General features: G+C 40.4%; 1 protein-coding gene and 1 pseudogene across 2 annotated transcripts in view; both read right to left on the bottom strand.

Moving 5' to 3' along the window:
• RNF130 (ring finger protein 130) overlaps positions 1 to 26,313 on the bottom strand; it is an 87,380-nt gene that overhangs the window by 19,282 nt on the left and 41,785 nt on the right. For both annotated transcript variants that reach the window (XM_074350116.1, XM_074350115.1), the window contains exons 3-5: positions 25,641 to 25,891; positions 3,237 to 3,308; positions 1,287 to 1,369 (exon numbers count right to left, since the gene is read on the bottom strand). In XM_074350116.1, coding sequence (XP_074206217.1) covers positions 1,287 to 1,369; positions 3,237 to 3,308; positions 25,641 to 25,891 — 406 coding nt within the window. The remainder of the gene's footprint in view (positions 1 to 1,286; positions 1,370 to 3,236; positions 3,309 to 25,640; positions 25,892 to 26,313) is intronic.
• LOC141574696 (rab-like protein 2A pseudogene) lies at positions 3,318 to 12,311 on the bottom strand (annotated as a pseudogene).

Here is a 26,313-nt window from a genome sequence, read left to right as displayed (position 1 = left end):
CTCCGTTTGGAGGGAGGGACGTGGCCCCACGTAAAAAGCAAAAATAATACAAAGGCCGACCTCTGTACTGGCCCAGCCATTTCTGAATTGTGTGACCCCGGCAGATCCATTATGGACTTCACCATCCTTCACTGGATGGACAACGGGGAGAGAAACACGGACCCTCTTACAGGACAGAGTAAATGTAAACCGAACAGAGCAGAGTACCTGACGTTGGGCAGGTACACAGCACACACCAGTGCCCCCCACTTTACACAGCACAGGTTCATGGAAATATTTAAGTCAAGCCCTAGAGTTCTGGTACCCAGTGCCAAGCGAACACCTCTGGGGCTTTACTGGAGGGCCTAGTGATGTACTCTGATTTAAAAGAAGAGAACCATATGACCCAGTAATCCCACTCCTGGGCATATATCCAGAGGGAACCGTAATTCAAAAAGACACCTGCACCCCAATGTTCACAGCAGCACTATTTACAATAGCCAAGACATGGAAACAGCCTAAATGTCCATCAACAGATGACTGGATAAAGTTGTCGTGGTGTATTTATGCAATGGAATACTACTCAGCCATAAAAATGATAAAATAATGCCATTTGCAGCAACATGGATGGACCCGCAGATTGTCATTCTAAGTGAAGTAAGCCAGAAAGAGAAAGAAATATACCATATGATATCACTCATATGTGGAATCTAAAAAAAAAAAAGACAAATGAACTTATATATAAAACAGAAACAGACTCAAAGACATAGAAAACAGACTTGTGGTTGCCTGGGGGTGGGGCAGGGGTAGGAAGGGATAAAATGGGAGTGCGAAATTTGCAGCTACTGAGTGGTATAAATAAAACAGATAAACAGGTTTATACTGTATAGCAGTAGCTCACAGTGGAAAAGAACCTGAAAATGAATATATATATACTCATGTATGACTGAAGCATTGTGCTGCACATCAGAAATTGTCACCACATTGTAAACTGACTATACCTCAATAAAAAAAATAAAATAAAAGAAGAGGAACAGTGGCTAGTTCTGAAACCCACACAAGTCACAGAAATAAAAAAATTCCCGACCTCCATGCCTTCAAGCCCCTGATGTGCCCGCCGGCTGTGCCCGCTTCTCCACTAGAGAAGGCTCCGTAGTCAGTTCCTGCTGCGGTGGCCCAGCTCGCCGCCTGCGCAGCCGGGCCCCCCGCTGCCAGAAAAGCCGTGGGTGAGGTGGCTCTCAAAAACGAGGGAGGCATACGAGTCACATTAGTATCGCTCTTTTTTAAACAAAGAAAAGGTGACGTACTTGCAGGGGAGGATCCGGACAACATCGTTCTGCTTATAGCTCTCTATGCAGACTGCGCAGTGATCGAAGTCTGGGTCTGTCTCCTGAAATGAAAGGCACAGAACAGAAGTCACACGCTGCAGCCAGAGGTGCCTGAGCGGCCAAGAGTCCTCCTGTGGCAACGACGATACACAGGTGATTATAAAGGGAAGGTTGTAAACAAAAATGTAGTATGTTTCTATTTGCTTAACTGTATTGGCCCAAATCATACCTATTTTGCTTTTACTATGGTGTAACAATTAATACTAATTCTGTTTGTAAAATGTCTTAGAACAAGAACACTAATTTTTTTTCAAGATTCAAATCAGCTGTCTCCTCGGACCCTCCTGTCTTCTCACTCTGCTGCATCACTGTTCCAGTCTGGGCAGGTTTCACTGGATTCTCATCAGGAGGCTCACTGGACCACATAGCTAAGTGCTGACAGAAAAGATGGAGAGCCCCCAAAAGACCGTTATCCAGAGACCACCCCCCTCCAAGGATGGGAGCTGTGTGTCTGGTCACAGATTTGGGGTGGGGAACCATCATGGACTCAACTCTATACCAGGTCTTTATCAAGAGTCAGGAGGAGTCAGCCAGGTGTCTGGTCACCCAGGGTCACTGACTTCCGTCCTCCTCTGGGCTGAGGCAGGCTTCCCCAGAGCTGTCATAAAATGGAGCACCACCAGGAGCCTGAGCCAGAAAAGGCAAGACTGACTGCCACATCACCGCCCTTGGACTGAAACGCAGTGGGACAACTCTCGATGGGTCTAGGAGGCACAAACTAGCAGCGTTGGCTTTAATAAGGAAAGAGGGTTCCGTGTTAGCACAGGGGACAAAGCAGGATGGTTAGGTCAGACCAGCTCTGTGGACATTCAGATTCATGTGGCAGCTGAAGGCCACCAGGTCAAGAAAGCGTTTATACGGGTGACCCCTCCTCCGAGGTTAAAGTGCAGCTGTTCCAACGCTGCCTATATTTCTGTAAGGATTTTTACTTTCTTCTTTCCCCAGTGTACCATGAAGTTCACTGAAAATGCTTCCAACCTTCTGTGTCATGGAAAACCAGATGTGGGGTGTCACGGCAGTGGGAAGGAAAATGAGAAAAGTCAAAACCGTGGTAAAACTTAAGAGGATGGAGAATCACTTGTAATTATCCCTCCAGGGCTCCTTGTTAAAAAAAAATCAGAGTTGGTTTTGGGGCAGAAGACAATTTTGGTTCTATCCCTTCAGAGGTGCAGTGTTTTCACTCTAGATAACCTTGAGCACAGGGTCTGACGTCCCGCTGCTATGCTGTCCTTAGAGAGCAGAAGCAGGGCTCTACCGCAACTTGAGATCCGACTGGGGAATTCGAGCCGGTGGTCTCGGCCACAGGTAGCCTCTTGCTATCACTGCTGCTCTGATTTGGTCCCCAAAGCCACCAGGCCCCATGCTGTGTTCTTTCAACCTGCTTAGCCCACCGTAAGGAGAACACTTTGCTAACCACCACTCCCTTGAAATGTGGGCCGCCAGTTCTCTAGTGAACCGGTGAAGAACCAAAACACCAGACAGAGGCGAGTTCGCGGGAAGCACAGGCAGAGAACGCTCGTTCCTGGCTACGGAGAGCTCTTCCCCGAAGGATGCCAGGCTTCAGCGAAAGAAAACTGCTGGACACCACAGCTAGGGAACCTGTAAGTAGTCCAGTGAAGCTATAATGACAAGAGCACTTAAGTCCAGGAAAATCAGGGAACTGAACAGAGGGCCTCCACATGGCAGGCATGCCAAGAACAAGACTTCAAAGAGAAGCTGGTTAGAACAGAGCTCAGCTAGCACGCTTGAAGAAGGATAATCCAACAGACAAGACCCAAGTAAACGGTCAGGGCACATCCCCTCCCTCCCGATTCAAAGGCAAAACGCTTCGCTGTCTGTACAGCATCGAGAGTGATTTCACCACTGTACCTTGTCACCCTTTTTTACGGTTCTGGTTGTCAATTTGCTGATGGCTTTCTTGGCTGCATCTCCAAGGCGACGCTATGAAAATTGCAAAGAAAAACAGACATTAAAATGCAAGATCTCTCGGCGTTCTTCTTCTTCTTTTCTTGATATTACAGCTGACAATTATTTTATTACATTTAAAAAATTAAATTAATTGATATACACATTACATTAGTTTCAGGTGTACAACATAATGATTCAGCGTTTGTGTATATTCTGAAACGACCACAATAAGCCTAGTTAACGTCTGTGTACTTTAGATGATGTCCTGTATTTTAAGAAAATTAAATGCACGAAGTCCCTATTACCCTACGTTACTTTCCATGTCATATCACGTGAGAAGATTCTTAAAAAACAATTAAAAAATCAGAAAAACTGGCAGTTTCCCCCTAGGTTTAGCATTCTGGTGAGTAAATGTACACAGTGAAAAAGCCAGGTGTCATAATCCCCACTGCATTTTGTATTTAATAAGCATTTGAAATATTACAGCACTGTCAACATCTAATTCTTGTACATGTCAGAGCTGCTACCAGGGTCCCGACAGCTTTTCTGTTCTGCTCCAAGGACGACCACCATTAGATACATAAGCTCCGTCTTTGTGAAAGGACAACATCAAATGCGCCCTTAAAATTGCTTGTCACATCACCATGTGTGGGAGAAGGGATGCAGTTGTGAGCTCTCCTTCTGACCCTGCTACTGCTTTGGGATCTCAGGAAGGTGCATTTACCTTCCCAGGCCTGGGTTTTTCTCATTTATCTGAGAGGGTTCGGTCAGGAAATCGCTAAGGCTGAATTCATCTAGCATTTTGCAGACACCGCCAGCACTGTTAAGACACCAAGGACCCCAAAGATGAAAAGACGTTGAAACGCTAACTGAATTAGAGCACAGACTAGTAAACATATTTTAATCGAGTGCTGTACAGCAGAGCATGCCCGAGCGGTGTGGCAGCACAAAGGAGGCACCCTGGTAAGGTGGGGCGGGGCAGGGCGGAGGAGGAGTGCCAGGGAAGGCTTTGAGTAAACGAAGCCTGAGTTTAGCTAGCTAGGAAAAGTGAGTAGGAAGGAGTTAGGCAAGGAACTCACTGAGGTAGAAATGGGGATTCTGGACAAAGGAATAATCCAGTAAAGACAAGTGGGTGTGAAGCACAGGTAGGTGAAGGTAATTAACAGTTTGACATAAGTAGAGTGACATTTAATCGTCCAAGTTAGATGCTCTGAGAGTCAGAGAGCCCTACAATAATTACACTGGAGCAACAGGTGCTGACCATGACTGCCCCAGACATCCTGGGACAGAGGGCCACCCTGCACATAACAGACCTCAAACCGTGACGGGAGGCAGACGGTGAGGGCGAAGGACTACGGTGGAGGCTGAAACAAAGGGAGACCTTGCACTCTATCCCGAGGAAAACACAAAAACAAAAACGACGTGAAATTTTAGGAGGAATTTTAAAGCACACAAAAGGAAAAAATATAATGAACCTCTAGCTGTATTCATCATCAAGCTTCAATGATCAGTATTTTACCTATAGTCCTCATGAATTTCCACCCCCCCCTTTACTGTGCTAGAGGATTTCAAAGCATATCACAAGCACTGTATGATTTCACCCATCGCCACCCAAAGTGAACTATGTCTTACAGATACGGGTTTTTGTTTGGTGCCATTGTCTAACGAGACAAAATTAACAATCATCAACATAATCTAATACTCAGACTATTTCCCCAGCTGTCCCCAGAACTTCACTTGATAGTCAGCTTGCTCGAATCAGGATACGAAGTCCAAACATGGGATTTGGTTTCTAGGTCTCCAGATGCTTTTAATCCGAGTCCCCTCTATCATATACACACATATATTTTTTCAAACAGCCTTAGAGAGATATAATAGACTTAAACTGCATAACGGGTACAATGTGATGTTTAACTTGACCCATGAAACCACCATGATTACCGAATTCCTTTGTGCCCCTTTCCTAGTCCCTTCTGGCCTTCCTTCTGCTTCATCCCCCACGATCTGCCTTCTGCTACTGCAGTTTGTGTTTTGTGGAGCTTTATATAAATGGAATGATGGTGCGTGTGCTATGCTGTGTCTGCTTTCTCTCACTCGGCACAATTATCTTGAGATTAATCCATGTTGCTGCATGCATCAACAGTTCATTTCTTTCTCATGCTATGTAATAGCTCACTATTACATATCACTATTATATCTCATATTACATATTAATATATGTGTATATATTAGATGTACATATTCTCTCTATATATATATACATATATGCCACAATTTACTTATCCTTTTTCCTGTTGATGGGACATCTGTATTGTGTTCCAGTTTTGGCTGTAATGAATAAAGCTAAAAATAACATTCTTTACTTCTACAAACAGTGTACAGGTCTTTGTAAGGACACACACTTTCTTTTTTCTGGGGCCAACGGCTATGAAGGCTGGCTAACATGACAGGCGTGTGTTACTTTTTAAAGAGATTGCCAAAGTGTTTTTGGAAGTGAGTGTAGCATTCTACATTTCCACCAGCAGTGTATGAAAACCCTACCCCTTCGCCAACACTTGGTATAGCCAGTCTTTTTGTTGTTGTTTTTAATTATTATTTTTTATTGAAGTGTAGTTGATTTACAGCATTAGTTTCAGTTATACAGCAATGCGATTCAGTTATACATATACGTACCTATTTATTTTTTCAGATTCTTTATCGCTAATCAGAGAAATGCAAATCAAAACTACAATGAGGCATCAACTCACACCAGTCAGAATGGCCATCATTAAAAAGTCTACAAATAATAAATGCTTCAGAGGGTGTGGAGAATAGGGAACCCTCCTACTCTGCTGGTGAGAAATGTAAACTTGTGCAGCCACTGTGGAGGACAATATTGAGGTGCCTTAAAAAACTAAAAATAGAGTTACTGTATGATCCAGCAGTCCCACTCCTGGGCATATATCCAGAGGGAACTCTAATTCAAAAAGACAGGTGACTCGATAGAGATGGTATGGCCAGTCTTTATCATCTGATTGTAACCATTCCCACAGGTGCACAGTGGTACCTCACTGGGGCTGTACTTTGCATTTCCCTAAGGACCAATGGTGTTGAGCATTTTTCATGTACTCATTTGCCATCTGTGTATCTTCTCTGGCGAAGTGTCTGTTAGAATCTCTGGCCCATTTCTCTACTGAATTCTTTTTTTTTACTTTTTGGTGGAGGGGAGGGAATTAGGTTGGTCTGTTGGCTTGTTTATTTATTTTTAGAGGAGGTCCTGGGGATTGAACCCAGGACCTCGTGCGTGCCAAGCATGTGCCTTACTGCTTGAGCTACACACTGCCCGCCCCACTACTGAATTGTCTGTTACTGGCTTGAGAGTACTTTACACACTCTAGACACAGCTCCCTTTGCACATGTCTTCTCACTCTGGCAGAAGTTTTTAACTTTAACGAAGTCAGTTTATCAATTCTTCATTTGTGGACTGTGCTCTGGTGTCACATCTAAGCGATCTTTGCCTATCCCAAGGTTACAAACTTCCCCCTCACCATTTCTCTTCTAGAAGTTTTATTGCTTTATATATAGGCCTCTGAGCCATTTTGTGTTAATTTTGTATATGGTGCAAGGTATGGACACACAAGTTCTTTTTTTTTTTTTTCCATATGATATATACCTGTTCCAGCACCATTTGTTGAAAAGGCTGTCCTTTCTCCACTGAGTTGCTGAAGGGAAAGCCCCCACCCCCAACAAGCCGGCAGGAAGATCCCCTCTCTGACTGGGGAGGGAGTGGGCTCTCACTGCTGCCCCACTGCTTCTCAGTCGGGTGTATCCTCCTCCTCCTGTTTCCAAAGTTTTGAAACTCCTGCAAAACCTCGTCCATGAAGTGCACAGGGTGCTCTTTTTTAAGACACAGGTAACTGCAGTGCATCGTTGAAAAGCTTTGTGACGGTACTATCAGTAGCTGAGGCCAAGTACAGGGGCAGGGAGAACTTCCAGGCAAAACTGAAGCTTTTTTGGGTCACCATCAATTTTACTGGCCACCTGATGCATGGGATCTCCAGCATGAACTTCCAAAGCTCCATTTCTCAAGGTGCTCAGATTCCCGTAGGTGACTTTCCTCTGCACATCAAACACCATGATGCAGGCGAGGGCCCTGTGGTAGGAGGTGTGTGTGCTCTGGAACCACTCCTGGCCTGCTGTGTCCTCAAAGTCCACAAGGATGGTCTTACCGTCCACCATGGCCGTGTTATTACACAGGGTCAGGGTGTACGTGGACAGCTGATGTTGCTGAAATCCATCTATGAGAAATCTCACCATGAATCTGGACCTGCCCATGGTGCTCTCCCTAGGCAGACGATCTTCACGTTGTCATCAGACTAATACTTCTCTTGGTTCAGCTCACAGGGTCTGGCTCTATCCTGGGCCCTTGGCTTCTAGATGTAGAGGGGCTCAGCCAGGAGAAGCCTATCATTCCCCCAGCCAGGTCTTCCTCTGGCTTGGGGCCCACAGAGGGCCTCAGAGAGGTGAGTCCCATGTGCTGAGCCGGCCGTCTGGGGGCCTGTCCACTCAGGCCGTCCCGGAGAGACTGGGGATGCTGCAGGTCAGCCCATGCTTGGCCAGCTGCCCCCTACTCCCCCTCCAAGACCCTGCACTGTCTGGGACACCCTGCTAAGAGTTTTTAATCAGGAATAGATGCTGGATTTGGTAACTGTTTTTTTCCTGTATCTGCTGACATCATATGGTTTTCTTTATTTGTTAATATGGTAAGTTACATTGATTAATTTCTGAATGTTAAATCAACCCGCATTCTTGGGATAAATGCCACCTGGTCATGATGAATTATTCTTATTGTATATTGTTGGATATGATTTGTTAAAATTTGTTTAGAATTTTTGAATCTATTTTCAGAAGTTATTCTGGCCTGTAGCTTTCTGTTTTGTAATGTTTTTGTCTGGTTTTGGTATCAGGATGATGCTGGCTTTACAGAATGAAATGCGAAATACTTCTGCTTTTTTAAATTTTCTGGAGTTTGTACAGAATTATTATTTCTCCCTTAAATTTTTCTCATCAGAAACCACCTGTACGTGAAGTTTTCTTTTTGGGGAAGTTTAAAACTACAAATTTAACTTCCTTAAATTTATGTTTATCTTGAACGAGGTCACTAGTGACTTTCGTGGAATTCATTCATTTCATAGAAGTTGTCCAATTTATGGGCATAAAGTTGTTCACAAGGTTTCCTCATTACCCCTGTGTTCCATAGTGACGTCATCTCTTATTTTGGATGTTGCTAATTTGTGCCTTCCCTTCTTCTCTTGATCAGTTTGGCCAGAGGCTTATCAATTTATTTTCTTTGTGTGACTGATTTTCTCTACTGTTTTCCTGTTTTCTAGCTCACCAACTGCTGCTCTGACATTTCTTATTACCTTTCTTCTGCTTACTTTTGGTTTAATTTGGTCTTCTCCCCTCAGTTTCTTAAGGTATACGTTGAGAGTATTAATTTCAGACCTTCTTCTCTAATACAGAAACTGCTTTAGTGGCATCTTTAAAATTTTGATATACTGTGTTTTCATTTTCTTTAAGTTCAAATGACCTTCTAATTTCCCTTTTGATTTCTTTATTTCATGGGTTATTTACAAGTTAGTTTTAAATATCTGGAGGTTTTCCAGAGATTTTTCTGTTATTGATTTCTAACTTAATTCCATGAGATCAGAGAACATACTCTGTATGATTCTAAATCTTTTTTTTTTTTTTAAAGGGGAGGTACTGGGGATCGAACCCAGGATCTTGCACATGCTAAGCAAGCACTCTACCAACTGAGCTCTACCCTCTCCCCATGACTTGATATCTTTTTAAAATTTATTGAGACTTGTTTTATGTCCCAGAGAGCACCTCAAAAGGATGTATATTCTGCTTTTGTTGGATGGAGTGTTCTATAAACATCAATGAAGTCAACTTAGTTGACTATGTGTTTTACATACTCAATGATTTTCTGTCTACTTAACTCTTTCAGTTATTGAGAGAGGAGTAATGAAATCTGACTATAATTGCAGGCTTGTCTATTTCTCACTGCAGGTCTATCAGTTTTCGCTTCATATATTTTGAAGTTTTGTTATTAGGTTCATAAAGGTTTAAGTGTAATGTCCTCTTGAACTGCCCATTTATTATTAAGTAACTTTCATCCCTGGCAATCAGTTTCCCCTGAAATCTCCTGATGTTAATCAGCCACTCCAGCTTTGCTTTGATTTGTGTTGGTATGTTATAGCTTTCTTCATCCTTTTAATCCATCTGTATTTTTATATTTAAAGTAGGTTTCTTGCAGGCAGTGTATGGTTGGGTCTTGCTTTTTACCCATGCTGTGAATCTCTTTTAATTGGTGTCTGGACCATATACTTCACCGTGGTTATTGATATGACTACGTTTATGTTCATCATTTTGGTATTTGTCTCTGTTTGTCCCACCTGTTCTTTATTCCCCTTTCCTGCTTTTTCTGTTTTCCTTAGGGTTGAGTATTTAAAAAAAAAATTCCATTTATCTCTTTTGTTGGCTTTAGCTACAACTCTTTGTCGTGTTATTTTGTGGTTACCCTGGGGTTTAAGTATACGTTAACTCACCACAGTCTGATTTCAGGTGATATAGCGCTTTACATACAGCGTAAGAGCCTTCCAGTAGCATTCGTTCATTTCTTCCCTCTCAGCCTTTGTGCTATTGTTGTCATCCATTTTACTTATACGTACTTATAACCCCACCATACACTGTCATCATATTTCTTCATGTAGACAAAGATCTTACAAATTTAAAAAGTTTTTAACCGTGGTAAAAACACATAACACAAAATCTACCATCTTAACCACCTCTAAGTGTCCACTTCAGCAGTGTTAAGTACATTCACGTATTTATGCATCAAATCTCCAAACTGGAACTCTACATCCACTGAACAGCACTCCCTCCTCCTAGCCGTCAGGCCCTGGCAGCCAACATTCTACGTTCCCTCTCTGAGTCTGATGCTTGAGGTGCCTTACGTAAGTCAGGGATCACACAGTATTGGCCTTTTCGTGACTAGTTTGTTTCACTTGGCATAACGTCCTCCAGCTTCATCCACATTGGAGCATGTGTCAGAATTGTCTCCCTTTTTAAGCTGAATAATATTCCATTGTATATTTATATATATAAAACATTTTCTTTATACACTCACCCACTGATGGACACCCAAATTGCTTCCACCTGTGGCTACTATGATCACAGTTGCTATTGAACAAAGGTATAAACTAATCTCACTGAGATTCTTCTTTCAGTTCTTCTGGGTATATACCCAGAGAGAAACTGCTGGCTCACACGGTGTTTCTGCGTTTAACACTTTGAGGATTGCTATGCCATCTTCCATAGTGGCTGCATCACTTTACATTCCTGTAGGCAATGCATAAGGGCTCCAGTTTCTCCTCATCCACAAATATTTATCGTTTGCTTGTTTTTTTTTTTTTTTGACATTAGCTCTAATGGTTGTGAAGCGGTATCTCACTGTGGTTTCGATTGGAAGTTCCCTAATAATTAGTGACGTTGAGCATCTTTTCATGCGCTTATTGGCAATTTGTAAGATCTCTTTTTGAGAAATGTGTTTTTAAGTCCTTTGCCCATTTAAAACAATCAGGGTTTTTGTTGTCGTTGTTGAGTTGTAGGTGTTCTTTATATATTCTGGATATTAACCCCTTGTCAGATACATGATTTGGAAATATTTTCTCCCATTCTGTAGGTTGCTTTTTCATTCTTTTCTGTGTTCTTTGATGGACAGAAGTTTCAAATTTTGATATAGTCCAATTTATCTGTATTTTTTATTACTTGTACTTTCAGTGTCATATCCAAGAAATCACTGCCAAATCCACTGTTATGAAGCATTTCCCCAATGATTTTATAGTTTTATAGTTTAAGCTCTTAAGGTCTCTGACCCATTTCAAATTAATTTTTGTACATGGTGTAAGGTAATAATCCAACTGCATTCTTTTGCACGTGGATATCCAGTTTTCCCAGTACCATCTGTTGAAAAGACGGCCTTTTCCTCATTGAATGATCTTGGCACCCTTGTCAAAAATCATTTGAACATATATGTGAAGGTCTATTTCTGGGCTCTCAATGACATTCCATTATCTTCATGCCACAACCACACTGTTTTGATTATTGTAGCTTTGTTGTAAGTTATTAAATAAAGAAGTTTGTTTTTCTTAACTCAAAGAAAGTTGTCTTTCTCCAAATTTGTTCTTCTTTTTCAAGGTTGTTTTGGCTATTTGGGTCCCTTGAGATTCTGTATGAATTTTTAAGATAGATTTTTTTTTTTAAATCTCTGCAAAAAAGTCATCAGGATTTTGATAGGGACTGCACTGAATTTGCAGATCACTTTGGGTGGTATTGACATCCTAACACTATTAAGTCTTTCAATCCATGAACACAGTATGACTTTCCATTTATTTGCATCTTTAATTTGTTTCAGCAACATCCTGTAGTTTTCAGCATAAGTCTTTTAACTCCTTGGTTAAGTTTATTCTTAAGTACTTCATTCTTTTTGATGTTATTGTAAATGGAACTGTTTCCTTAATTTCCTTTCTGGATTGTTCAGTGTTAGTGTATAGCACACATTCTGAAGGTAGATCTGAGAGAACCGACAGATGCATGAAGTTTGAGACCAAGTATAAAAAGAACTAAGACCTGACTGCTGGAGATGGAAGTGGAAGTCATGGTGGCCCTGGCAAGAGCTGTTCAGTGGAAGGACAGGAAGAAAAGCCTGATGGAGTGGGCTTCAACAGGGACAAGGTGATGCTATCAGGGTAAATTTCAAAATCTTAACAAATTTCCTTCTAAAAATGCACAGAGAAATTTTAAGGGTAAAAGTCAAGTCCACAAACACCTTCAACAAAACCAGGTGAAAGAGTGTCTCACAAGCCCCAGCCCACAAGTAGGCGGGGCTAAGCCTCCAGCTGCGGCCTTGCTCTGCAGATTCAGAATCAGCGGCGGTGCCGAGTCGCGGGGGGAGAGGAGGGCCTGATGGTCCTCAGAGCTTGATCCATCCATTACGAAGCGCCCATCAGTCCTTCACCTGATTTCAGCATCCCGGCTGACCACTATAAACCCGTCACTTCCCGGAGGGTCACAAAGCGGTGATTTCCTAGTTCTGTAATTCACTTATTAGCTGGAATTCTTCTATAAAGAAGTTTCCCTCAACCACTAGCTGGCCACTACGCAATATAATCTGTACAGAAAAACAGATGAATCAATTTTTAAGTGATTTTCAAAATAACAAATTGGTCCACTAACAACCTCTAGTTTCAATCAACTGCAGTAATCACTCCCTGATTGCTTGGTCTCATCGTTGGATATAGGGAGTTCCTTTAAGAGGGCACTCAAGTCCTTTGACAGAAGTCTTTAATAGTTTCCTTGCTTTCTGGTACAATATCCCTCTTACACATCTGCTGCCTTAAACCTGGAAAAAGCCTTTTCCCCAAGGATCCCTGTTATTTATTTATTTTTTTAAAGTGGGAAATGGTACTTAAAAACAACCTTCGAGCAGTTTGAGGGTGGAATGGGGTGAGGGCTGAGATTCATTATCTTATTAAGGATATAAAATAATTTTCCAATTCTGTCATTCACTTACTAGCTGGAACTTTTCTATAAACAGAGGTACTCATTGTTACTGGACTGTCATTGCTATGGACAGAGGAGCTCTGTACTTTTTAGAAAAAGAAAAACAAACCGGGAGTTCATACTTATATTTCCAATTCAAAATAAGGTTATATGGTCATTATTTAATTTCTTTAATGTTAATATGTTTTTCTCTTACTCTGAAAATTTTGGTTTCTAATACCATTAACATAATTACTTGCTTTATCCTACAATTACATATAATACTTTCAAAATAACAATCAATACTAACAACAAGGCTACTAAATGCAGCTTAGACATTTTTTAACCTCAGAATGTACCCCAGCAGATACACACTGTCCAAAAAAAGGTCCCCTAAAACAACTGCTTTGTCCATGTGCTTATGCCACCATCTTGAAATATATTTAGGTTCCATTTATTTTCAATTTTGATGATTTCATTTCTTTTTAAAAAATATTACCTAAAACACATCAATGATTCCAAAGTTAAAATTATAAAACCAGGACAAGGAGGTATCACTCCCATCTCGTCTCCTCCACCCTGTTCTCTTTCCTCCAAATAATAATTCTTTGTTAGTTTTTGCTTTATCCTTATATTGTTTCCTTTTGAAAATAAAAGCACATATATGTGTATACATATAGCTATGTAATATGTATATCCACATTTATGGGTTTTCACAGTCCCCCTTCTTTCTTACAATAAACTGGTATACTAAAACTGTTCTGCACCAAGAGGTCACCCCACAGCACATACAGAGATCTTTAGAACACCATTCTCTTTTACATCTATACACTGCTCCGTTGCATTTAGAGTATTTCATGTGTAGAGCACTACTTTATTTAAGCAAACAGGACTTGAGGGACATTTGAACAGTTTAAGTCTTTTGTTATTATAAATAGTATCACAACGAGCTGTATAACAAATACATCATTTTTCACTTTTTCAAGTTTACCATCAGGCTACATTCTCACGGGTGAGGTTACTAATGAGACAAAGGACAAGAGCACATGCCTTTTGCAGGATAACTACAAATCCCCGCTTCCTCACCGCAGGAACTGTACCATTTTGTGCTCCCATCAGCATATGAGAATGCTTGTTTTCCCAACAACCCTGTCAAAGCAAGTATGTTGTCAAACCTTAAGAAATTCTTTTTTCCCAAACAGATAAATTAGAAATGGTGTCTCAGTATGGTTTTAAGTTACATTTAACTTATGGTTCAGCTGAACATCTGTTAACTATTTGCATTTCTTTTTAGTGAACTACTTATCTTTTTGCCTATTTTTTTTTTCCTATCAGATTTTCAGTCTTTTTTTGGAGGTGAGGTCTTCTTTATATATTAGTGTCATTAGCCCTCTGTCTATAATATGAATTGTAAATATCTTTTTCTAGCCTGTCACTTATTCTAAAAATTTTATTTTTTCCTTTAAAGATAGTCAAATTTATCATTTATTTTTGTTATTCTACTGAATTTTGAGCTGTAATTCAAAGGTTTACAAATTCTCCATCAAAAAGGAAAATTCAGCCCATGTTTTCTTTTAACACTTGTAGTTTTACTGTTTATAACTAGATCTCTGATTCATTTGAAATTTACCCTGGTGCACAGCTGAGGAAAGGATCTGATTTTGTTTTTTTCCAGTTGTCCCACAATCATTTATTAAAAAGTTCACCTTTCCCCACTAATTTGGGATGATGTTTTGTGTTAAATTTCCATATGCAGTTTTGTCTATTTTTGGATTTTGCATCTTGTTCTATTGTTCTGTTTATTCATGGACTTTTAACTCTCTTCTAAATGAATTTCGTAAGTACTCTATCTAACCCCCCAAAATACCTGAAGGTGATTTTATTGGATTAAGTTAAACTTGTGAAAGAATTCAGGGAGAACTGATGTCTTTAATGTATTGAATGTTTACATTCAATAGGAAGAAGGTGTGTCTTTTCCAGTTGTTTAAGTATATACCTACATCTCTCAGGAGTGTTTTGGAGTTTTTCTCATACAAGTTTTACAGTTTGAAAGTTCATACCTAGATTGGCCCGTCCATCTGTTCATTCAGTTGTAAATGGTGCCTTCCCTCCCATTATACCTTTTGATTACTTCTGTATGTTAATTTTATACCCTGTTCGTAGTAGCTGTTCCATTGATTCCTTTGGAATTTTCAGACTGACATTTGTATCAGCTGAAAATAGAGATACTTTTCCAAGTCTTATACATCTTGTTGCTTTTTGTCATCTAACTGCTTGGGACAGAACCTACAGCACGATACTGAACAGAAGAACAGAATACGGGCAGTTCTGTTTTGTCCTGACTTTAGCTGAAATGTCTACATATTTATTAAGAGTCTGGCTTTTGGGCTGAGTGTATGTATGCGCATGTGTGCTCATGTGTGTTACTGACTGCCTCAAGGGCTGAGTCTGCCCCATCGTCCTGTGTCCCCTGAGAATCCTTAATGGGTTTCCAGGGTCTTCCCCCAACTTGTTTTCAAAGTAGAGTCTGTGGTGTGCCTCTATTTCACCAGTTCTCAGATTTATTTGCTGAAGTTTGCCCTCTGGGTGAAGGAAGCCCTCTCCTTCGGATTTCTGGGTTTCTGGCTCTTAGGACTCTCCTTGCCTTCCCTCGGCTACCTTTCCTGGAGTTACCGTGCAGCTCTTGCTGCTGCTGGCCTGTCTGGCCTGACCACTCCTGTTCCAGGAGCTCTTGGAGATGCCCTGCTTGGTATCACTGGAGATGCTGTTGTGGGTTTTTCCTAGTTGCTCTTTGTACTTTTCTTTTTTAAAAGAGATTTGGGAAGATTAAAAAAAATACCCACTGCTTCCATCTTGCAGAGATCAGATTCTATGTAAGAATTTTAAAGAGAAGAGTTCCAGAATGAGATCTGAATTCTGGAGAATTTAGATCTGACCTCCAGAGAAGAATGTATGTGACACAGGAGAGACTGGAACCAGTGAGACCAGTGGAGTCTAGTGCTTCAGAAAGGTAAGTAGGGCTTGAATTAGGCAATTAACAGTCAGGCAAGTGGAGGGAACAAAGTAAGAAAGATTTAGGAGGTAAAACTGACAGAACCCAATGACTGACTGATAACGGGGGCAAGAGAACAGAGAAGCTGTCCCAGCTTCCTAGCTGGGTGACTAGCTGTGACAGAGGCATCGCGTGAGACCAGAGACGGGCAGGCAGCAGGTGCTGCTGGGAGCCGCTCAGCTTCAGCAAGCTGATCTGAGCGCACGAAGGGTGAGGTGGTGCGCAGTCAGAGAGCTCCCACAAATATTTGGATGTATCATCCCTTCCACTTCTGAACTTCAAAGCCTCCTGTGGCAAAGTAAAAAAGACTCTTCTTTGTGTTTGATAATAATGTCAAATATCTTCATGGTAATATTTTTCTTCGAACTTGGCTTCTGTGTTACTACCTTCTTCTGAATCATCCCTGGAGCTTTAAATACCTCCCTCAACATTTCCCATATTTTGTGACAGGTACACCTCAGCTATGACTTTGTTCTTTTACTTGAATCAGTCTAAAAGTCACCCTTCCTCCCCTCTTGGTTTTTAACACAATTTACGTCCTGCTGACTCTAAAATATCTAAGATGAAGCACAGATTCCTTTTGTGAAGATCATTTTTTTAAGATTCCCTTATCTGACTACCATGCTATTAAATCACTGTAAAGATGTAGTCTGTGGGGCTTTAAATCTACCTTGGGTACTTACTAATATGAGTAATACTGATATTTATAGGAACTAAGATTTACCCAGTCCACACCGTGTGCTGGGTGCTGTGGTAAGCCCTGCACATGTACTGACTCATGAAATCTTCATAATCATTTTATGTACTTGCCCAGATTGAGAGCTGGTACGTATGCCCTATGCAGACTTCCTCAAAAGACTGGAGCTGGGAGGTGTCTTGGGAATTTGCAGTTTTCAAAAGTGAAGGAGAAGGAAGGGGGGGAGTGCCCCCACATGACTGTTCTGCACAGTGAAGCCTGAGGCTCACAACCCTGCCTTCCAAAGCACTTCCCACAACGCTCTACCCACCCCCTCACATGCCCCGTACCTCTGACGTTAGGTAACAAAGCTACTCAAGCTTCCACCTCGCCACGCACACAACATTACAGGGACAAAATCACAGGGACGCACTGTTTTACAAAGGAGGAAACCCAAAGCCAGAGAGAGCTGCAGTGATCCATCTGAAGTTAGCACAAGTGGGACCAGAACCTCAGGTCTCCTGACCTTCTGGTCCAGTTCTTTTTCCATTATAAATGCTTAAAAGACTTCGCGTATTATAAAATGTGAAGCGACACTGATCATCAGGGCCCAGATTACTTTCTTTCACTTGGTTAAAGACATATCAGTGTGAACGCTATTCTATATTTGGATGCAGAGTGTCCAAAAGTTTTAAATTGGTAGAAAACAATTTAAAACAACTCACACTGCTTAATCTAACAGGAATAATCTGCTCAAAGCCAGGTGGTTCACAGCTACTGAGGGCAGGTCACTTTAACGAAGCTCATCTCAGTCATCAGAACTCTCCCACAGGAACAGAATTAGGTCTGTATCAGCAGGTAACACGGTTTTCTTCTTTTAGACACTGGTGAAATCCAGGTGCTGTAAATACAGTTTTCCCCTGATCGAAACTGTCTTGTAGTCTGCACTCTCTTTCATTCACTCTCTCATCACTACTACCTTTTTTTTCCTTTTTGTCTGAAAAGACATATCCCCAACACTTTTCCAAGGTAACCGTCTGTCTGTGCTCCAATCCCTCCCTCTGGCTCTCCACATAACCTTGCTTTATTAATATTATTTTCCTTTGCTCTTCAATAGTTTCCTCTTTAAGAATTTCTTTCCTCAAGCCTCTTCTATCAGAAAAAAAAAATCTCGTATCACTCTGCTGCTAAAAACCCTCTGATGATTCCTTACTGCTTAGAAAGTACAGTCTAAACTGTTCAGTGTGAGAGGCAAGCCCTTCACCTTTCAGGGTCAATACACTCACCCAGGACCAGTTCAGTCCCAGGTCTCCTTCCTATTATTTCTGATGCCATTCGACTCTTCCGTCTCTCCTTTCATCCGTCCACAGCTCTGTGGAAAAGGATCCCTTTGCCTGACTTTCCTCCCAGTCTCTGTCTGATGAAGTCTTATTCATCCTCTAGAATTCAGCTCAAATGTCACCACCTCCTCTGTGATATCACTCTAGTATTATCACTCTGTCCAAAAAGAGTAGCTCTTACAATCACACAGTATTTTGATTACATCTGTCTGCCTTCCCAATAGAATGTAAGCTCATTCTTTAGTTCATTTAAGTGTTAACTGAGTCACTGTGACACATGCTAGGCCCTAAGTTAAACCCCAAGGATGCAGACTTGAATGTCTCAGAGACAACTCTGATCTCAAGAGCACAGTTTGTGTTAGAAGAACAAAACCTTAAGCTCCTGACATAATGTTTAGAAGGCCATATAGTCACCGTATACAGAAAGTGGCATTTATTTATGTAAACTGATCATAATAGCAGGACATGAAAAAGAAGACAGAGAACTTGCACTATTTTTAAAAAGTGGTAAAAATAATACACTCTTGGCTCAAAGATCTGTTTTCCTTTTCTGGAATTGTTAATCCCTAGTAAACATAATAAACAAATTAACAAAATATTTAAAAGCATATTTCGTTTCAGAAACCTTGAGATATTTATAAAGTATAAGAGTATGGTACATACACTTTGGCAAGAAGTTTTAATGAGTTTTAAATACCTTAGAAACCATATACATCTTCACAGGGAATTTTTCACAAGACCACCTTCTAAACTCGGCAGTCTTAGGTTATGGAATTTTTTTATACTGCCTTATTCCTCTACAGTAAAATATAAATTTTACTGTTCTGGTTTGGGAATCAAACTTGACTACTTTGAGATTAAGCGTGCATTATTAACTATGTAATTGTGAAAAAGTTTTACATTTCTCAGAAAAACCTTAGGCACCTTTTCAATTAAACACACCAAACATCTATCCTCTTGTGTGAAATAACAATCACTGTCTCATTAGTAAGGTGACGTTTAGGTTTATCATCAGCCACATCTGAGCTATCTGTACCTGAACACTGTACTTAAGATACAATCGAACAGGTTTTCAGGAAGATAAACTAAAAAGCCAAAGCATTAGATTCTTATTTCATGTGTAAAATCGTGTCAATTTTGTACATTACGCTGTGCTTATTAGAAAGATATTTGCAACGAACGGCTTTCTTCGGTAGCATATTCGGTAGAAAGAACTGCTTCACGATGACAGTTTGTGGGAGGAAATGTCTCTCCTTAAACTTTGTTTTTTCTTTGCTAATACTTCTGACTTCTCTTTTAAAATAGCCAGAGGTTTCAACCAGTTGAGTTGCTGCCACCTTCTTATTAAACTTTAATAAGCTAAGCTTTTTAAGCCACATAAAAATTTCATCAAGCACTTCTCAACCTTAGGAAAAACGGAAGGAGGAACAAAGGTCAGAGGACTACGTTCCGCTACACTGGAGTCTGAAGACGGATGCTTTTGGAAGTCTGTGCGCAGCTAGCCACGAAACAGACGCTGGGAAGCCAGTTCCCGCTGGTGGTCTGTGCCAGATGGTGACTGCGCTGAGTCCTTCATCAACACAGGCCCCACACTGGGCGCTAATTAAAGCGCCACCGTCAAAGAGCAGGCTCCTGGGACAAATCATTCGCTTTTTCCAAGGTCCTTGAGTTGTGCTATGTTCAACTCACTATTACCGGGTTTTCATGTCAAGAACACCCTTTCAGGGCTACTGATGATCATTTTACTTTTAGTCTGTCATAATGGCAATATATTTTAAAAACATCTTTAATTTATTAAAACAAAGGAGTATAGCATGCTGCTTCATTATATGACGTTAGTAACAGAAGGAACAGATAAAAGTGTTGAAAGAGGAGATCTGTTGCTGGGAAACGAGACTTAGGAAGAGGAACAGACTGGGCAAGGAACCAGACTTCGCGGTGCGATTTATTTTTAAAAATCACGTTCATGTATTATATCGGTTAAAACTTTAAATTTAAAAACGAAGGTAACGTCACTGGTTAGAGAGGGCGGAGCACTCCAGGGCTGAGCTGCTGTCCTTCAAGAAGCCAAAGAGCTTCAGCTGACACCTGCTTTCCTCAAACGTCATCAGACAGAATTTACTGTCAGGTGCTCTGATGATAAATACGCAAATGCTGTTCTTCTGTTAGTGCTGATCTGACCCTTTATTCCTTCACTTCATCAGAACTCGATTTCACGTCTACACATTTTGTCAAAAATCTCATAAAACTGGTACATCCTATTTGAAGGCTGTAAATTTGATTTCGTACATGCATATCCAATAATCCTTTCTATGAAATGGCCTATTTTTAGGTCAGTTAAGACTTTCATCTAATATCCCTTCAGCGCTTCAACCCTGTGTCTGAGTCACAAACTGCGTGAGATGCTACAGGGCCTCTCAGCTGGGCCATGATGGAGTAGCCCCACTCCTGCCACTTCCTCTAGCTCACATCCAGAAAAGCCCTGGACATAACACAACAGACGAGCACAGGGCATCTCCGAAAGGTAGAAAGACGAGGTGGGCTGCCCAGGGACTCTGAGACTTGAACGCCTAGAGGTGAGTTCCCCGGCCTCTCACATATCCCAGACAAGGTGCTGCAGAAGCCTCCAATCTGCAACAGCCAACAGGAACAGAACCCCGCCATCTCCCCCACGCCGACACACACACAGCCTGCTTCCCCTAGCCGAAGGGCCAGGGAGAGTGCGCTGCACCCTTCCTACTCTAGCCAAATGCCAATGGGAAAACTGCACCCCTCCTCCCACGATGGTTTCAGCAAGGCCCACTGGGAAAGTGACCTTCACTCCCCCACCTCAGAAGCAAGCTGAGTGCACTGATCTGACATCTATCTATAAAACACTCCACCCAACAGCAGAATACACATTTTCCCCAGGCACCTATAAAACATTCACCAAGACAGACCAGATCCTAGGTCATGAAATAAGTCTCAACAAATCTAAAAGAACTGAAATCATACAGAGTATTTCTCTGATCACAGCAGAATTGAACTAGAAATCAGTAACACTAAGACAACAGCAAAATCTCCAAACAAGTGGAAACTAAACAACACGCTTCGAAATAACACATGCATCTCAGAGGAAGAAAATACATAAAGCTGAATGAAAATGAAAATACAGGGTATCCAAGTAGACGGGACACAGTTAAAGTAGTGCTGAGAGAGAAATGGCAATAAACTCTTACATTAGAAAGAGAAAAGTAATCTAAGTTCCTATCTTTAAGAAATGAAATTTTTAAAGAGCTTGCATTTTTAAAAAATTAATAAAATTGAGAAATTTCTAGGAAGACTTACAAAGATAAAAAGATACACATGATTAAAATCAGGAATGAACAGGCAATATCACCACAGACACTGCAGGCATTCAAAGAACAAGGAAATCCTATGAACAAATTTATGTTCATAAATATGACGACATCTAAAAACCAGGCCAATTCCTCAAAACCCACAAATAACCAAAATTCAATAAAGATGAAACAGACAATATGAATAGTCTTTTAACCATGAAAGAAATTAAGTTCTTGCAACTCTCTCAAAACTACAGAGTAGTATCTCTCATGAACTGAGACATAAAAATCCTCAACAAAGTACTAGCCAACTGAATCCAGCAATGCGCAAAAAATTATACTCCATGACCAAGTAGGATTTATTCCAGATATACAAGACTAGACTAAGTGTAGTTTATTCCAGGTATGCAAGTCTGGCTCAACATTCAAAAATCAATGAATGCAATCCACCACAGGCTAAAGAAGAAAACAAAAAATCATATAGTCGCATCAACTGACGCATAAAAAGCATTTGACAAAATCCAGCGCCCATTTCTGAGAAAAATTCTCAGCAAACGAGAAATAAAACGTTCCTCAACTTGGTAATAAACATCTACAGAATGTGACAGTTAACAACATATTTGACAATGAAAGATTGAGTCCTATCCTCTAAGACTGCGCACAGGCCAAGGATGCACACACTCTTACTATTCAACATAGTACTGGAAGTTCTAGCCAGTTCAGTAAGGCAAGAAAAAGAAATAAGGCATTCAGATTGGAAAGGAAGAAATAAAATGGTCACTATTTGCAGATAACATGATTGTCTATACAGAAAATCCTAAGCAATTTACAATAATAACTGAGTTTACCAAGGTGGCAGAATACAAAATCCAACCATATTTTGATACTCTTACAGTGAACAGGTGAAACCTGAAGTTAAAAACACATTTACAGTCCATTTACCATAACATTACTATTTAGTCATTTCAAACAAAACAAAATTGTTAGGTATAAACTTAACAAAATATGTACAGAGTCTGTATGCTGAAAACTATAAAATGCTGATGAAAGAAATTAAAAAAGACCTACACAAATGGAAAAACATTCAGAGTTCATGAACTGGAAGATTCAATATGGTAAATATATCAATTCTCCCCAAACTGATCAATAGATTTAATGTATTCACATCAAAATCCCAGAAAGTGGGTTTTTTTTTTCTTTTGGGGGGGGTGGGGGAGAGACACAGCTTATTCTAAAGTTTGTATGAAAAGACTCTAGGACCTAGAATAGATAAAATAATCTTGAAAAAATAAGAATAAAATGGGAGGAATCACTCTACCCAATACTAAGGCATAGCATATAGCCAATAATCAAAGGCAGTGTGGTGTGGACAGAGGCGCAGACACAGGGATCAGCGGGATAGAACAGAAAACCCAGACACGTGCCCACACAGACATGCCTGAGTTTTGACAAAGGTGCAATACTGGACAAACATAAGCCGAAAAATGAGTCACAAACTAAACCTCACACTTCATGCAAATACTAATTCAAAATGGATCATGGACGTAATTGTAAAATGTTAAGACTTTTAGAAAAAAATTAGAAAATCTTTATGATCTAGGGCTAGGCAAAGAGGCTTAAAAGCAAAAGCACACAATACCTAAAAGGAAAAGCTGATGAATGAAGCTTTATCAAAACTAAAGAATTCTGCTCTTCCAGAGTCCCTGGGATGAACTAGGAGAAAATATTTGCAAACCACAATTCTGACTAAAGACTTCTATTTAGAATGTATAAAGAGCTCTTTAACTCAACAGCAAAAAACAAAGAACCCAGTAGAAAGTGGGCAAAAGACACGAATGAACATTTCACTGAAGAGGCGGCATTTAGCACACCAAAGACGGTAAACGCCCATAGCCATTAAAGAACAGCAAATCAAAAATCACAAAAACGGTATTACTATAGGCCTATCAGAATGGCTAAAATGAAAAAGTGACAACACCAAACGCTGTCAAGGACACAGAGGAACTCTATCAGGGAAACGTTTCCACCGGGAATGGAGAACAGCACAGCCACTTGGGAAAAGAGTATGGCAGTGTTTTACAAAATTAAATACATGCTTATCATAATAATCCAGAAACTGCACTCTAGAATATTTACACCAGGAAAATGAAAACTAATGTACACACAAAAACCTGTACATGAATGTTCATGGTCACTTTATTTATAATAGCCAAAAACTGGAAATAATTTGGTTAACCAAATTATGGTACATCCAAGCCACAGAGTATTAGCCAGCAATAAAAAGGAATAAACTATTGACAGACCTAACGACTTGGAAGGTTCTCAAGGGAATCATGTTAGGTGAAGAAATCCAAACTCTAGAGGTTAAGTACCACAGGATCCCATGTATATAGAATTCTTTAAACAATAAAATGATCAAGTGGGGAACAGCTCAGCGCAGTGAGGAGTAGGAATGTAAGAGAAAGGCGGCTGTGACTATAAAGGGATCTGCACAAGGGATCCTTGTGAGAACTGCTCTGTGTGTTGACAGTGGTGGTGGTCACCTGCAACCACACACAACTATTCTCAACACACCAGCACAAGTTTAACTGGGGAAACCTGAATAAGACCAATGGACTGCATCAATGCTGATATCCTGGCTGTGATATTTACTATAGTTATTCCAGATTTTACCACTGAGGGGAAAATGGGTGAAACGTTTATGGGATTTCCCTGTATTATTTCCTACAAACGCATGTGAATTTACAATTATCTCAAAGTAATAATTAAGCATATATAAAGGACTGGTGGTTCCTGACAAAAATGTATATAACCTCAATTTATTCATGAAGGAACATCAGACATCAGACAAACTCAAATCCAAAACAACCAGCCTGCACTCTCCAAAAATGACAATGTCATGGAACAGATTAAAAGACATCAGACAACTGAATGCAACATACGATCTGACTGGATCAATCCAGGGTTTTCTCTGCAATAAAGGACATTATGAAGACAATTTTAAACATTTAGAAAAGGTCTGGAGATCAGATAATGGTGTTAATGCTAATTTCATTATTTTGATAATCATACTGTGGTTATGTAAGAGCATGTCTTGCTTTTAGAAAATACACAATGAAGTATTTAGATGGATCTCAAGGGAATTATCATCTTATTTCAAACTTACTCTCAAACGGTTACAAAAGAGTCTATACACACAGAAAAGGGAATATGGTAAAATGGTAACAGCTGGAGAATCTGGGCAAGGGAGTATTTCATACTATTCTTGCAACTTTCTGTTAAGTCTGAAATTATAAATAATAAAAATTATCACAATAAAAAATTTTAAAGAAGTAAAGGATGCTGCACAGAGCCTGGTACATAAATGCTCAATAAATTATAGCCTTCAGATTTTTTTTTAAAATCTATTATCAGATGAAGAAACAAGCTGAGACACTAAAAAAACTGTTCAAGAGGGACTACGGCAAATTGGTGCTAAGGTCAGGATCTGAATTCAGAGGTGTTCCATACCAGAGTCTGTGTTCCTTTCACTAGAAGGAGGAATAATGAATATTTACCCTCCATCTCCCATCCCCATGGAGCTGGATGTACTGTTTGAGGAGAGGATGGTGTTACATAAAAATTGGCTTCAAACCACTATGAAATTCACTTCTTAGGGCCCTAGGAGAGAAGCCTAGGACTGGGACAGACCCAACACCTCACCCCTGGCTCTAGGGTAGATACTGGGTCTGCAGCCCATCAAAGTAACAGACCGACCGAAACACTGGCCGCGAGGCCTCTACCCCAGGGCAGCACGCTGTCTTTCCTGTGCCTTTATTCCTGTGTCCTGTGTGACATTCACCTAGTATCAGGCTGTGCTGGTCAATGGAATTTCTAGGATGACCATCTAGATGCATGTCTTCTATTGGTTCTTTCCTACCTCCTCATCACCCCATGGCTAAGCCTAAAATAGGACAGATAATTTATTTTTTAATAATTTTTTTTCTGAATTGATATTACACAGTTTAAAATTCACATGGGGAAAATTTTTCACGTGAAACAAAAAGGTATACAGTGAAAAATCTCCCTCCCCCACCCTCCCAACTCTCCCGTCACTTACAAATGTTACCAGCTTAAAAATGCAACTTTGTCACATTTCTTCAAGTTACTACCATTAGGTAGATCACATTATGGTATTAAGCTAAACATTTACCTAGAATATTCCAAGTGATCACCATGAACTGAACAATTTCCCCACTTAGGCATTTAAAATATCCTTAAAATACTTAAGTAGGTATGTTTTCAATACAGTAAAATACGGGTCACGGCTTTTCTTAAATGAAAGCACGTCTGTGCAGCGTGAGTGTGACACCTGTTCTAAGCAGCAGTCACTGCAGAGTACTTGGAGCTCACCTGGTTCCTGTCCCGAGCGTTCGTGTACCTGATCTTCTGAATGAAGTAGAATATAAGCCAGGCTGAAGAAATAATCATCAAAACAATAAAGGATATTGACACGAAGACCAGAGAGCCACGGCTGAAGTTCTTTGGCGGCATTCGGGTTCCAACAGCTATTGTCATTTGTACAGAGATGTTTTTCTCCAGATAACTCAAAATATCCTTACCCCTCAATTCTGTAATCATGACAGCAATAATATCTCCAGTGCCTGTAACGTAAAATAAATATACATACTCAAGTGACATTTACAACTTAACAGAACATCAGCTATACATAAGCGCTACTTAGAAAAACTTCTGCAGTTTGCTACCGACAAGGGTTTGCAGGTTCAACGTTTCAAATGCAGTGGAGCTGCAGCTGGGTATGCTGGCACCAAGGGGGACAGAAATCTGCCGTGTACTACTTAAGACTTAAACACACTTAAAGCATGAAATGACTGCCGTGTTAAGAGCCGTGTTAATTTGTCTTACAACTATATTTAAAAAAACAGATTATTAATCAGCCAAATGTGATAAAAGACAGCACACAACACTGTATTATACAGCAACAGAAATATGATAAAATCATGGCAGGTTTTCACAGTAAAGCCTTTTCCGTCTTAAAATGTTCTTTAGTGGGTCCCAACTCCTT

This window comes from Camelus bactrianus, chromosome 22, assembly GCF_048773025.1.
Source record: "Camelus bactrianus isolate YW-2024 breed Bactrian camel chromosome 22, ASM4877302v1, whole genome shotgun sequence".
Classification (NCBI taxonomy): domain Eukaryota; kingdom Metazoa; phylum Chordata; class Mammalia; order Artiodactyla; family Camelidae; genus Camelus; species Camelus bactrianus.
Note: the sequence above shows the minus strand (reverse complement) of the source record. Positions and strands in the feature narration are given on the sequence as shown.